The sequence below is a fragment of the Marmota monax genome, unplaced genomic scaffold, assembly GCF_021218885.2.
Source record: "Marmota monax isolate L192 unplaced genomic scaffold, Marmota_monax_Labrador192_F-V1.1 WCK01_AAM20220418_F8-fsc00112, whole genome shotgun sequence".
Lineage (NCBI taxonomy): Eukaryota > Metazoa > Chordata > Mammalia > Rodentia > Sciuridae > Marmota > Marmota monax.
Genome location: NW_026692073.1, coordinates 2,456,167 through 2,471,551, shown reverse-complemented (window position 1 = coordinate 2,471,551; position 15,385 = coordinate 2,456,167). Strand labels below are relative to the sequence as shown.

At 40.1% G+C, this 15,385-nt stretch overlaps 1 protein-coding gene across 13 annotated transcripts in view; it reads right to left on the bottom strand.

Moving 5' to 3' along the window:
• Nucleotides 1-15,385, bottom strand: part of Septin11 (septin 11) — a 140,367-nt gene that overhangs the window by 64,405 nt on the left and 60,577 nt on the right. For 10 of the 13 annotated variants that reach the window (XR_009228292.1, XM_058584281.1, XM_058584258.1 and 7 more), the window contains exons 4-7: nucleotides 9,591-9,777; nucleotides 6,329-6,511; nucleotides 3,008-3,104; nucleotides 1,960-2,128 (exon numbers count right to left, since the gene is read on the bottom strand). Coding sequence is in view for 12 of the 13 variants with exons in the window: in XM_058584281.1 (XP_058440264.1) it covers nucleotides 1,960-2,128; nucleotides 3,008-3,104; nucleotides 6,329-6,511; nucleotides 9,591-9,777 (636 nt within the window). In the remaining variant the exon portion in view is untranslated. The remainder of the gene's footprint in view (nucleotides 1-1,959; nucleotides 2,129-3,007; nucleotides 3,105-6,328; nucleotides 6,512-9,590; nucleotides 9,778-15,385) is intronic. The other 3 variants (XM_058584270.1, XM_058584282.1, XM_058584274.1) reach the window with 1 other exon arrangement.

Sequence of the window (15,385 nt, the reverse complement as noted above, 5' to 3'; positions counted from 1 at the left end):
CCCAGTGTTGTTTAGCACTAGCTGGACCTGAACAAGTGGGGGATGTAGCCCAGTAGTAGAGCACTTGCCTAGTATGCGTGGAGCCCTGGGTTCAACTCCCAGTACCAGGGGTGGGGTGGCTTGGATTTGAATGAATCCAGTGAATGAAATCCAATTTTATGGCATAAAATTGAATGAATCCAATTTTATGGCAGTTCCTTTGTTTTATTTCGGGAACACAAATACTCTATGAAATACTGAAGATAGCCTTTTCTATACAAAAACTATTTTTTTTAAAGGAGAGATAGAGAGAAAGAGAATTTTAATATTTATTTTTTAGTTTTCGGCAGACACAACATCCTTGTTTGTATGTGGTGCTGAGGATCGAACCCGGGCCGCACGCACGCCAGGCGAGCGCGCTACCGCTTGAGCCACATCCCCAGCCCTACAAAAACTATTTTTATCAGGTTTAATAACCATTAAATGAGCCTAATTTTGTGGGACTATTCTTTGGTAAATGCATTCCAAGGTAGCTAAACCTGTGTAGACAAAAAGGCCTCCTACCCCTAGCCTAAGAAAGTAACATTTCATACGGCTGGAGAGAGTCAGTTTTATAAGCCCCCAGGGAGGGATACATGATGCAAATTCATCTAGAAGTTAACTTCCTGGTGAACAGCCCTTTGTTCGGATCTTCATTCTCACCAAATACACACATGCCCATGGGCCTGCCCAATAGCACTATAGCAGGGGACCAGCGTAGGCATTACTGAATTACCTCCAAAGGAACTGCAAAAAAAAATGAACCTCTTCTTTTTCCCCAAAGTAGCTCAGACCCAGGGGACAGAATCTGTGCACAGGTTGCCTCAGGTTCTGTGGGTATCAAAATGTTTCTGGGCTAGCCACAAAAGATAAAGAAAACAGTTTTTTTTTCCAAGGCATTGCAGCCTCCAATCAGAAGAGGCAGCCAGCACAGACAAACCTCTCACATCATTTCAATTCAAATTCCCACTAAGAAATAGGTTGGGTACAATCCTCTCCTCTACCAGAAGGTGGCGACCTGGCTTGGCAGCCTCACCTTCCAGGGTAACCCAGAGCTGTGCCTCTATGACCAAGCCTGGTGGGCACCAGTACTCCAACCCTGTCAATCATTTCCCTGCCACTGGGCTCTAGAAAGAACTGGACATTTGTTAGGGCAATAATTCTACATTCATTACTCCTTTTCAAACTTTACATCTCCATCCATCAATGATGTGGGAAAATATATACATTTTCTTAAAGTTATTCCCTTTCCTACTCCTCTGTTGTTAGAACTGTACTGGACCACTGAAAGTTAGTAAGAGCGCTCAAAAACACCAAGAGCTTTGAGAAGTTAAACCTATTTGGCAAAAATGTGTGGCTCAGTAGCTGGGCACAGTGGCGCACAGCGTAATCCTGCAAATTGGGAGGCCAAGTCAGGAGGATCACAAGTTTCAGGCCAGCAGTAGCAACTTAGTAAGGCTCTAAGCAATTTAGTGAGACCTTATCTCAAAATTAAAAAATTAAAAAGGGTTGAGGATATAAAATTAAAAAGGGTATGTTAGTGATAATACTCCCCTGGATTCAATCCCCAGTACTAAAGGGCGGGGGGGACTGTATGGACCAGGATCTGTACTCTGCAAACCTAACAGTTAAGAGCCTGGGCTCAGGAGTAACATAGTGAAGCTCAAATCCCACCCACCTCACTTACTTGTAGGGTATTAGCTAGGTTGCTTATACTGTTTCAGTGCTGTGAGTTTCATCATCTACAACTCTAGTTAGTTACAATAATTCTAATACAGTGGTACAGTGGTTATCACAGTGCCTAGCTTTGTGTTCCTTGAATCTCCTTCCCCAGGCCACTCCATCACCAACACCCCAATCCAACATGCATTTTCTATGATGCACCAATGTGCTACCCCCAGCACTGCCAGACAGACACTTAACAGCTGGGTACCCTCATACCTGAAGGGCTTGCTGTCAGGGTCAGTGTCCTTAAATCCCATCTCCTCAAGCTTACAGCGCCGGTACAACTCATAATGGCGGGTGTGTGTCTGTTCTCTCAAGTCTTCCATGTTCACGCGAATCAGCATCTCCCGCAGCTTCACAAAATCACAATGGTTTTCATTCTCAACTGCAAATGATGGGGAAAAGTAGGACAAAGGGCTATTAGCAACATCACAGAAAATCTTAGATGCTTCCAAGATGTTGCTACCATCACTCTGAACTCTCTGAAATCTCAAAACCAACTAAAGGTGTTTTACAGCCATCAGAAAGGATTTCAGATAGCACTGAACATAACACTAATGGTGGTAAGGCTAACTGCCGGGTGCCTATTCTGTGCAAAAACTCAGAGAGGAGCTTTACAGATTTTGACTTTATCCTTCACAATCATTCGACCAGTAAACTTTGTGATTTTTGCTTTGCAGATAAAGAAGCCTGGCTTTGATAAGCAAGCTGACCTCCCAAAAAGAGGTAGCAGAGTCTAGACTCAAACACCATATCATCTGGTCCAAAGCCAGGCCTGTTTCTATCATTCCATGCCATCAGGAACTGTACCAGGCAGTTTTTAAATACCATCATTATTCCCAATTACCAAATATTTATTGAAATAACACTTAACTGGAAGACAACTTTCCCAGAGATGACTGAGCAAGTCATCCTCTTGTTTGCATGAAATTGTTTTTTTGCACTTTCTGATACTTTGCTGATGCAACTGGTTCAGGCTCCTGGGGAAATTTTTATTTTCTAGGAATTTATGCTGAATTTCCTACACAACCAGTGAAAGCTAGTAAGAGGAGTCACCTCATTGGCACTAGGGCTTGGCAGCTGCTTTTCTCTACTGTCTGTCTACCTGCATGGGTCTTTCTCACCTTGGATAACAGCCAAGAGTGACACCACACCACTTACTCCCACCTGCCCCTGTTTTACACTTCCCAACACAGGGAGGGAAGAATTGTGGTCATTCACCCCAGGCACTGACTTTAGAGTCCCCTTCCCGTGATGAACATACCCTGTACCACGCCCCAGGGGTACTGCCTGGCCTTTGCCATCTTGTTGCCAATCTTCACTTCTTCGGTGCTGCCAACCACTGCGAATGGGAGGTGGACCTGCCAAGCAACAGAAGAGGAGTGTGGTTATCTTCCACAGCTCCAAAAGAGTCTGTTTCTCCACCCACCTCTGCAAGCTCCTCCTTCTGCAGAATCTCTATTTCATGGCAAGACACAAGGTGGGCCAGGAGAACTCATAGAAGATTCTCTAGCTCATGTATCCTACACCCTACAGCCAAATACTTGTTAGGAGCTAGATTGCAGGGAAAACTGCAGAAGCAGTAGCAACCATACAGTAAGCTCTAGATGTGCCCCATCCAACACAGCCGTCACTCACGACCTGTGACCACAGAGCAGGTGAAGTATAGTTTGTGGAACCCAAAACCTCACTTTTAAATTTTATTTGCTTTTAATTAATATACATGTAAATTCCAAATGAAAGCAGTATAGAATGTTTTCCTGTTCAGCATAACTTTGCTGTTTGTAAGGACAGCATTTTACTACGCTTCAAAAAAAAAAAAAAAAAAGACCAGTTTTGGCAAGGTAAGTACAAATTTAAAGGGAAAGGGCTTTTTGTTTGTTTGTTTGTTCATTTGTCTGGGAGCGGGGATTGATACTTATTTCACATAGAAAAACTTTAAAGTATGTTAGGAATAATCTAAGCATGTGAATCTGCTTTTTAACTATAAATTTTCTTTAACACTAGTTATTGAACCCAGAAGTGCTTTATCTCCGAGCTACATCCTAGTACTTTTTTTTTTTTTTTTTTTTGAGACAGGGTCTCACTAAGTTTCCCCAGGCTAGCATTGAACATGTGATCCTCCTGCCTCAGCCTCCTGAATTGCTTGGATTACAAGCATGTACCACCAGGCCCATCTTAACTATAAATTTAAAGAATTATAAATACAGATTAAGCATTGTTAATAAAAATTGGAAATACAAATTGAGATGTACTAACATTATAAAACTTCAAAGACTTGCTACTAAAGGATAGTGTTAATAACTTTTTAATTCATTACATAAAGAAACAATAATATTCTGGATATACTGGATTAGGATTAAGTAAATTCTTAAAATTAATTTCATGCTTCATTTTTTAATGTAACTACTAGAAAAATTTAAATTACTTGTGTAGCTCACATTGTATTTCTACTGAACAGAACTATTTAGATAGCTGATCACTGCACAAATTTCAAGTCAGAAATACACGTTAGCCCGAAATACTGAATCAAGCCTTCCACTCAGATTTATCTCAAGCATAGGTGGTGTCCAAGACAACCGACTCTTTTCTAATGGCTTATTTGGTAGTTATGGCTACACTCTGGGGGTAGGGAGAAAACTAATTCTGTTTTTCTATTAGCATACAAGAATAAAGAGATTTGATAGAGTTGCTCTGAGAATTACAACCCAATGTCCTTCGCCTACAAATCCATTGAGAAGGAGAATGTTTTCATGTCAAATCCTTTCCCACGGAGAGCTTGGCAGAATCCTCACCTCAAGTTTCTCAAGTGGGACTTTGTGGAAGATGCAAGATTATTTAAATTTCCTAGTTAATCTCACCACTCTGAAGGGAGGAAGGAAAGTACATTTTCCTTCTCAAACTCAAAGTCTGAAACTGAACCATGGTCCCTGAAGCTGAGGAACTCAAAGGCCTTTCCACCTAACATTCTGGTCCGATGACCAAGGAACATTTCCATTCAATGCATCAAAAGCAACCACCAGGGGAATCTGTGTTACTCAGCTACATACACATCATATGGAATCATATCTGAAAGAACTGTTTGCATGAAAAGCCTAAAAGAAAAATTTTTGATAAACAGCAAGATTAGTTTGGAATGTCAAAGATCTTCAGTCTTACTAATTAGACAAAGAGAGAAAGAGAGTAAAAGTTTGTGGATATTTTCTTTCTAGGAAGTTCAATGCAAACTTAATTTTATAACCATGAAACATTATTTAAAAGGATTGAGGTGGGGGGATGGAGAGGTGGCTCAGTATTAAGAGTACTTGTCTAACTTCTCAGAAAAAGATATACAATTGATCAACAAATGTATGAAAAAAATGTTCATCATCTCTAGCAATTAGAGAAATGCAAATCAAAACTACTCTAAAGTTTCATCCCACTCCAGTCAAAATGGCAGATATCAAGAATACAAGTAATAATAAGTGTTGGCAAGGATGTGGGGGAAAAGGCACACACATATATTGCTGGTGGGACTGCAAATTGGTGCAACCGATCTGGAAAGCAGTATGGAGATTCCTTAGAAAACTTGGAATGGAATCAGTATTTGACCCCGCTATCCTACTCCTTGGTCTATACTCAAAGGACTTAAAAACAGCATACTAAAATGATGCAGCCACATCAATGTTTACAGTATAATTCACAATAGCTAAACTGTGAAACCAACCTAGATGCCCTTCAAAAGATGAATGGATAAACAAAATGCGATATGTCGCACGCACACACACGCACGCGCGCGCACACACACACACACACAATGGAATATTACTCAGCATTAAAAGAGAATAAAATTATGTCGTTTGCAGGTAAATGGATGGAGTTGGAGAATATCATGCTAAGCGAAGTAAGCCAATCCCCCAAACCAAAGGCCAAATGTTTTCTCTGATAAGTGAATGCTGATCCATAATGGGAAGAGGGGCATGGGATGAATGGGCATAGGGGACAGAGGGGAGGGGAGGGGGAACAGGGGGTAGGAAAGATAGAGGAATGAGACGAACTTCATTACTTTAGGTGTATGTATGATTGCACTAATGGTGTGATCTACTTCATCTACAACCACAGAAATGAAAATTGTGCTCCATTTGTGTACAGTGAATCGAAGTGCATTCTGCTGCCATGTATAACTGATTAGAGCAAATTAAAAAAAAAGGCTTGGTGGCATGAATGAGAACCTGGGTTCAATTACCATTAAGCCTTTAAAAAAAATGATGGAGAGGGATATAAAGAGAAAGTAGATGATTTCATTCATGCTTACTGAACCCTACACTAAGATCCCATATTGCAGTTCTATAGAAGAATGCACACATGGCATCTCCGCCTGAGCTGAGATTTGTCTTGGAAATCATTAACCATTAGAGTAGGAAGGAAATCTGAGATCATCCTGTTTAACTCTCCCACTTGATAGGTGGGGAAACTAAGGCCCAGGCTGGTTAAAAGACTTGCAGTGGCAGATCTGGACTCCAAATGGAGTCTCAGGTCCCCAATGCAGGTTTAGCCATTCTGCAATGCTGCTACTAAGAAAATCTTCCAGGAGAGTCGTTTGTACCCATTTTATTTGAGGTCTTACACTCATCGTTGCATTAATCTCTGCCACCGTTTCTTCATCTGTAGGGAACTGGTATATCTGGACGCCATTGCTGACTAGTTCACTCATGATCTTACTTTTAAATTTGTGCAATTCATTCTTGGCAATCGTGTCTGCTTTTGCAATTATTGGAATAATGTTCACCTGTAAAACAAACATGTCCATTTTTACACAACTTCAACATAAGAGAAATAGACATGGGTGTAAAACATAGTAAATAAATAAATATTGTAAAACCTCACTGTAAAAAAACATATATGACACTGAAAATTGGACTATTTACCTAGATGCAAAATTAAGAAGACCTGGGATAATCTTTTAGTTCCATCTCAGAACACTTAGACTTCCTTCCATCCTACACAGAAAATCATACTTGTAATTTCCTCTCCTGTGCTACCTCATCCTTTTTTTTTTTTTTTTTTTTTTACAGAGGGAGAGGAAATGTTATTACTCCATGACAAACAGTAGTAACAAAGGAGCTATTCTTTGAATAACCAACCACTCCTTCTGGACCCCTCCCACTTTCTTTAGGTGCTTGACTTCTGCATGCTCTGACAGTGTGATCACAAAGTTTTTGTTAGAGCAGCAGAATGTCAGTCCCATGCAGGCTAAAATCCTTTCTTTGTTCTGATACCCTGAAAATTGCTAGGAGAGGGGAACCTAAGTATTAAAGCAAAAATATTTTTACTTTAAAATTTTTCAAACTCACACTAGCTAATTCTTTTGAAAATCAGCTTCTATCAAATTTCTCCTTCATGCCAGAAGTAGACCCAGTGCCAAAAACATGGCTCAATTTCTGAGTCTCCTCAGTTATGAATAACAGGGGAGAACTTGGAGTTTGACATTAATGGCAGACAGCCCAGAATGAGGGCCAAGGACACCCTAGAGTATAAGCTTTAAACCCAAGGTGGGCCATTTTTTTCCTACCATCCCCCAGCCCTGTCCACAGGACACATTTTTTAAATCCACATTTTGAGATTAACTTTCTTCTTCCTATCTGGAGATTTCAATAAGATGCTACTGACATCTGATATTTAGAGCTCTGCTCTTCACCCAGCCCAAGAACACTGAACAAGAGGTTTTGGGTCACATCTGCACTTTTGCTTCTCCTTTTATCTCCCACAGGCCAAATCAAAAGACGTGCTGGTAGAAAGTCCTTTTCTTCAACCTATTCTACAACACACTCCTAAGTCCCTAGCACTTGGGATTCCTCCAAGCGAAGTATAGACTGGAAATCATCACTGATGGCAGGGGATGTGTCTGGATCACAACCAGGGAACCAAAACCTTTCCTCCTGTGTTCACTGGCTATCTTGCATCCACACTTAGTACTCAATTAATACCAAACTGGACAAGATGACAGAGGTTCATGTTTCCTTGACCAAACTGATCAAGTAGATAGAGACACCAAGCAATTTAGTTTTAAAATCTCTTTTCTCTCATTGGCAGGAGTTTGAGAATCTTTTCTGAAATGATCATGTTTTCTTAATTCTTCCCTTCACTTGTATAAACAAAACGTGGATAATATCATTTTCAGATGCTACACAGCTCTCCAACTCTATAACAATTCAATCCTTGAAAGTTTAACTTGCACTGAGATTGAGGTGTTTGGTGGCCTTGTGCTGGATGACCTTGTTGTGTGCCACGCCCCCTTTTCATATGAAAATCACCTCTGCTAAACACAATTTCATTTTGTGGGCTATTAACCTGGCTTGGTCTACATGCATGGCCCTCAGGTAAGAGGCCACCTCACTCTGCTTCCTTCAGACTGTGGAAAGTCGGGGCTCCTGATGATGGGGGACCTGCCTCACTTTCAAAGATCTGACAGCAGAGAGAGCAGCCCGGCCTGTGCAGAGTCCCATCCGGGTAACGGCACAGCTCCCAGGCACTCAGCTCAAGTGCAGCACACCCAATGGGCTGAAGAAGGATTTCTATTTATTCTCCCAAAAGTGCTCTCACTGCAGTAATCCCTTCAGGCCATTGGAATATTTTTCTGTAAAACACTGTGTCTGTGTGTGCTGGAAGCCCAAGGAGCCTGGCTCGGCTTCAACCTCTCCAGCCAAGCCCTTTGTGGGCTGTTCCAGAAGAAGCCTTGGGGACAGGCTGATCTCTAGTTTGGCCTCTAACTATTTTATCCCCCTAGAGAATAAGCATCTTTTAAAGAGTGTTGTTTGGACCAAAAAAATTAAAAAAAATCACACCAATCAAGCCCTCTAAGGTCCTTATCACCTGATAAGAATTTCCATCTGAGGGCTGGGGTGGTGGCTCAGTGGTAAAGCGCTTGCCTAGCATATGTGAGGCACTGGGTTTGGTTCTCAGCACCACATATAAATACATAAAATAAAGGTCCACTGACAACTAAAAAATATTTAAAAAAAAAAAAAAGAATTTCCATCAAATGCAAGAAAGTATTTTTCTAGGAGAAAATACCATGACTTAGATTTACGGTTGTTCTGGTTGCCATTTGCTTTGTCTTTGTTTCAAAATGTGTTCTCTTCTATATATTTCAAAATAGAAAATCAAATTAATTGTAAAGCAGGCCACCAAATTTTATCAAATTTAACAGTCACCTCCTTTGAGTGCTCTGAAAAAGAGGATACAAAGGCATCAAGCTCAGGGGACAAGCTGAATGGAGACTCCACTTCTTCTGAACACCCGTGTTCAAAAATCTAAAAAGCCAGGCTGGCCTCAATTAGGCAAAAAGTTGACATTTATTTCATTATAAACTTTGAATTAAAGTTTTTAAAAAATCATTTAACCTTAAAGAAATGGCCATTTTAGAAGTTAATTTAACCTTTAAAAATCTTTTAAAAAGAGATTTAGAGAAAGGTTTTAAAGAAAATAAATGAATCTTGAATTTATACTTCAATCTCCTACTTAAGAACTAAATGTATTTTCTAACAAGCTACGTTTTGTTGTTGTTGTTGTTGTTTTGTGGGCTATTCACCTGGAGATTAAACCCAGGGCCTCGTGCATGTGAGGCATGCACTCTACCAATGAGCTCTATCCCTAACCCACAAGCCACGTTTTGTGAGTTTTGTTTTGTTTTGGCCTAACATCCAGAAGAGGATTTTAAGCATTTCTTACACTGCCAAATCCTGTGGTTCTGTAATCCAGAAAACAAAACAAAACAAAAAAAAAAAAACAAATTAAAATGAAAGCAGAGAATAAATTGAGGCCTTAGAATAAAGGAGAATTGATATAATCAGAGTGACAGACAGTACCTTACTGTCCAGCTTCTTCATGGTGACCAGGTCCAGAGACTTCAGTGAATGTCCCGTGGGGGCGATAAAGTAGAGGCAGGCATGAATCCTCGTGTCGTGGTAGTTGAAGAGAGAACGTTTAATCTTCAGTTCCTCTTGCAAGTAGGCCTCAAATTGGGCGTCAATGTATTCCACTATTGGCTTATAGCTACAAAACAGAATATTTTGAAAATACTTTTAAACCAGCATGTTTCCAGTCTCAAACCTCTTTCACAGAAACATCATCAGTGGCTTTCTCCTAAACGCTGGAGCCCAAGTTCCTTGCCTTGGTATCCAAGGTCTTCTGTCACCTGGCCCCTGAAGAACTCTCCAGGATCATCCATCTCTCCCACTCCCTCCCTGGCAATACACAGCGATGACCTGTAGTGGCCCTTGTACAGAACATCTTCATTTGCCTCTGGCCCTCTGTCATGCTGGCCCCTGTAGCTCTAACAGTCTTCTTTCTAATATTCTCTGGGCTAACACTCATTCTTTAAAACAGAGACTATACGTACATGGAACATGCTACCTGTTCCCCGCCCTTTGCCCCCGCAGGTGTGGAAGATATTAATAAGAGGTTTTAGCAATCTTTCCTGCTGGGCCAAAACTAGCCTTGAAATCCATCTTAATAAAGTGTTTCTGAAAGACTTTAACAAGTGATTGGCCCTGGTGCACAAAATGAAACTGGTTTATGACTTTGGGATATGGCATCACCACCCATGGGGGCCTTTCCTCCAGCCATTCCTCCAGAGACAAGGTGAGGTACATGTCTGTGCTCCCTTAAACCCTATATACACTCCCCAACTCCATCTAGAAATTGAAGAGCTTATATTACCAAGATCTTCAAGATTCTAACTCAAAAATTTCATGATTTATTGGTAAACTTTGTAACTCTCTCTTCTCTTCACCAAAACATAGTTCAACTCTGTTTTGGATAATTGTGTATGACTCTATTAACTGACCATAAACACACTGTTGAAAGCATTTGGGGTCTACATCATCAATAAATCCCATCTTCTCCAGGGAGTAAGTCTTATGTTAGGTCACCGTGGGAAACCCATGAACTCTTTCAGTCTCCAAAGGGGAGCAGCTCAAAAGTTCATTTTAGCAGCAGAGACAGATCTATTAGGAAGACAAAGGGTTAATCCACCCCAAACTTAATGCCTTTCTGGGGAATGATTTAAATTGTAAGAAAAATTAAAACCTTTCAACACACAGATCCCAGATCCATAAATTAAACTGAAACCTTGAATAGGCACTACAAATATTTCATAATAAACATGACAGCAGACATTCTAAAGGAAAAAAACAAAATCCCCTGAGGTAAATAATAATGCATTTGTGATCAAAACTAAAAGCAGTCAATAAATACCTTGTGGTGGTATTTTTCTTTGGTGATTTTATCATAATATACTGGTTCAATTTAAGCACTTAGTCTTTAGATATTTAAAAAAAAAAAAAAAGGTAAAATATGTAACTGTAACTTAAAAGCCCTGAGTCATAAAAAGTGAAATTCTAATAGAAAGGAGAAGTGAGTAATTAGATTATTCTCTATTTTTCAATTTTAAAATGCAGGCTCGTACTACATAGCAATAATCATAATTATTATTATGGGATAGTTATATAGGATGGTGGCTAGAAAGATGGATTCAAGTCAGACTGCCTAAGCCCAAAATCTGTCTTCATAGTCCCTAGCTGTGTGGCCATTAGCAGGCCACTAAACCTCCCCTTGCCTCACTCTCCTCAGAGATAAATCAGGGACAAAACAGTACCTTTACCAGAGAGCTGTTCTGAAAAATAAATGAGCTAATATAAAGGACCAGCACATAAAAGTACAATAAATTAAAATGTCCTGAATTAAAACAAAAATCCAAACCAGGAAATTTGTACCCACCCAGTTCCCTGGTGACTGTTCTGCTACTGAGCTCATACCTCTGGGGAAGTGGACCAGGCCATTCAAAGGAGGTCCACCCATGTCTGCAGGCTGGTGCTTTCCTTTCCTGACACTGGAGCAGTGTTTAGAGATAGATGAGGGTTCTCCCTAGCACCCTCTTAGCCCAAAGGGAGGAAAAAAACAGCTCACCACATTTATTCTTCTTGCCTCCCTAGTTTCTGAATTTAAACTGTCCTGTCTCCTCTCAATACTAGTCTAAGTGCATTTCCGCTTTCTTACTTCTGGTTTTGATTTTGATCCTCAAAAGACCCTGGAAGGCATAATAACACTGAATTTGTTTTATTTTTGTCTTTTTTTGTGTGTGTGTGTGTGGCGGGGGTGCTTTAAAAAAACAGTCCCCTTTATTTGGTGTATCTTTGTTTATTGTTATAAAATGATTTTATCTTCCTCAGTGAAGGATGCTTTCTGAGCTGGATTCAAGACATCTTTTGATCTCTCACATCTTAGGTTTCCTTTGCCTGCCCCCATTAACCACTCCTGCTAGTCTTTCAATCTCCCTCCCTCCACTCTCTGTGATCTTCCTGAAAAATCATGCTTTTTCCTGTGTCTCACTTTGCATTTATCTAATGACAAGTCACAAATGTCTACCTCAGTGAGCTTCAGACCACTTACCCAATTGTTTATCAGATACTTCCAACAGCTCTTCAAACCAAACTGTTCAATCCTGCACCCCCAACCCTCAAGGTGGTGAATGACAAGAGCATCCACACCACTGTCCCATCAGAGACCTGGGATTCAACCTGGAGACCTCTCTTATCTCACGTGCCCAGTCAAGCATGAAATCCCTTCTGTTTTACCTTCTGTATCATAAACAAATAACCACTATTTACCAAAACCACTATTCCCTACGTCAACTATTTAATTATGTTTACAAAAGTTTCCTCTTGACAAGAAATAAGCCTGCCAAGTGATTTGTACTCCTTGTCATAATCCAAATTTTCTGCCCCCTCCTTCAACCACTTCCTTTCTTTTTTCTATCTGCATTCATGGTCAGAAAGACCAAGAAGCTTAATCCCAGCTGGCCTTTTGCTATCTTCCATTCACACAGAAAGGACACCTACTTATATTCTGTGTGGCCAATTCAAACTTCTTGATTCTAACCATACCCAGCTGAGGAGATGGAGGAGATCAAATCAAACTAGTGTGCATTTTTACAAATCCCCTTTTACAACATGAGTGTAGTCCTTGTAACCCACTACTCATTTTCTTCATATGCTTCCAGACATTAAGGGGAAAAAAAAGCAATAAAATCACAAAGGGTGACCCTAAAAGTAATGGAAGAAGTTATTTAATATACTTTTCTATCCATCCAACCTACCCACTGATCATTTTAACACAATGGCAAACTTACCAAGTTTCTCTCTTATCTTGCTGTTAGCCCAAAACAACTTTTCTTACCCCTACACTACCTCTACCAGAAAACATTAAAAACTTAGAATTTAACAGCTAAACAGCCCATATCACTTCTATTTTATAATTCTAATAAACATCTGGTGAACGTGAGGGTTCTCTCTCAATGGGTTTTGGTTATTCAGGCTTTTCAGGACTATTATCACAATTTGTGATACCCTATGGAAAGCCACCTCCCATCTCTCAAATGTGGGACAAACTAACTATTCTATTTCCAGTTGGACAGCAAAATATAGTTTCCTTTCGTCTCCAGGCCCCTTCCTTTTTCACCGAAGAATACAGACAGTCAAAGCAAGGAAACCCTTAAACAGCAAGGAGTTAAACATAACAGGAAACCTTACCAGATCTCTCTTCCTGCCTCCTTCTAGCTAGCCTGGTCAAAGGAGATAATGATGCAGGAATGCTACATGTCCCAAGCCTATGTAAACAAACTGGGACATTCTTAAAGTCTTGCATCTATGGCAAAAAAAAAAGCTTGCCTAGTCCCCGAAGTAGGTAAAAATAATCATGGGTTACAGAAGGCACACATCCTTTCCCATGTGGTTACACACAGATGCAAAAATGCATATTCTACTTCCAATTTTTTGATGAAAGCAGAGCTTGTCCGAATAAGTATTTTTAAACACGTGATTTGGGTTTACAGTCAACAGTGTCAACAATGCCTTCTGAGGCACAAGGGAATGGGGAATTTCAAATGCCATTCAAAGAAGTTATGCAACAGCTGTCAAGAAATTTCAGAGGGAAAAAAATATTGGTATCTAGGTTAGGTTAATATCACACTTCCTCTCTTCTAAATCTCCTTGGTAACTATTATTTGACCCAAATGAGTCAGATCAGTTCTTAAAGAGGACTCCAGCTACAAATATGAGGCTCCACGTTGCACTAACTTCAACTATTTGCTGTTCAGGACTGATGAGTGATAACCACCAGCCAGAGGGGAGGTCCCCATTCGGGGGAGGCACTGAGGCAATGACTCTTAAGCTGAAAAAGCACATGGAACCTTGGTAGCAAGATGCTAGGTGGAGGATGATTCTTACTCAAGTGGGAATCCTGAAAAAGTCCAATATAAAAGCATGATGTTCCCTAACCCCAGGGAGAATCTGTCCAGCCTGAGAGCTTAGGAACAGGCCTGGCTCTGGTGTGCTCTGTGACCATACAATGACCAGAAGCCCCAGGCACTCTCCCCAGCTCCCACAAAGCACTGTGTTCATGTTCTCTCTCTCTCTCGCTCTTCCTTGATGCCAGGGTTTTCTCTTCATTTATTTCACTTGGCATTAAAACCAGCCTTTAGGCAGGAACCTCTTCTTCATGACTTGGCATTGAGGTCTCAAGTGAGGAGCAACTACTCAGCTGCAGAGTCAGAGCTTAGCTGTCCCTGCCCCAACACAATGTACAGACAGTCCATTCTGACCAGATGCAAAATAAAATCTTCCTATCTAACAATAGACACAGGACAAGGTCTATTGAAGAGCATTTCAAGTGCTCTATAGATAAAGAGCTCGGTGCTCCAAGAATGAATTAAATGTTTCTCTCTGATTATTGAGATGCTCTGCTCATACTTAAATCAGGAATTGTTGAAATATATCTAGACAATACACATTTTTACATAAAAATAATTCAAGTTCCTCTTTACAAAACACATGTATATTGTGTTTTGAGGAAACACAATTTTGAGGAAAAGTTAAAAAGACGAAAACTCTGATATTAATGAAGCCTTAAACAAATATACAACTTATTTCTACACACTGGTGTCTTTAAGGGGTGAGACATTCTCATAATGTCACTGCCCAAAAATGTCTCTGGAAGTCTCATTCTAGAAATATCTTTGGGTCGGATAGTTTCTTAAACCTCTTTTGAGAATGAATTTACATTTTCAAACAGTCAAGCTATCTGAAGTTGAGACTAAAGAACAGGACTGGTGTTGGGAAGGACAGTGAGCTAGATCTTGGAAGTAGAATTAACATGGGGGTTGTGTATTGGGAGGTTAAGAATTAACAGCTTCCCTTAAGCAAGCGCAAACAGCAGCTCACAGTGAAAATCCAAACTTATATGTCCTTGTAAATGGGCTATATGTATTTTATAAAATAAAAACTCACTATATATTATTTTCTAATTATATCTTCAAGCTTATGTGAAGAACCATACCAGTTTTAATGACTGATACACAAGGCTTGACTGGCAGCTAGGAGCCTCCATCTATACACAAACTACTGAACCAAAATGCTTTAAAAATAATTTTCTTTCTTTCTTTCTTTTTTATTTATTTTTTAAAAAATATCTCTAGTTGTAGATGGACACAATACCTTTATTTTATTTATTTATATGTGGTGCTGAGGATCAAACCCAATGACTCACACATGCTAGGCAAGCACTCTACAACTGAGCTACAGCTTCAGCCCCTAAAATATTTTTA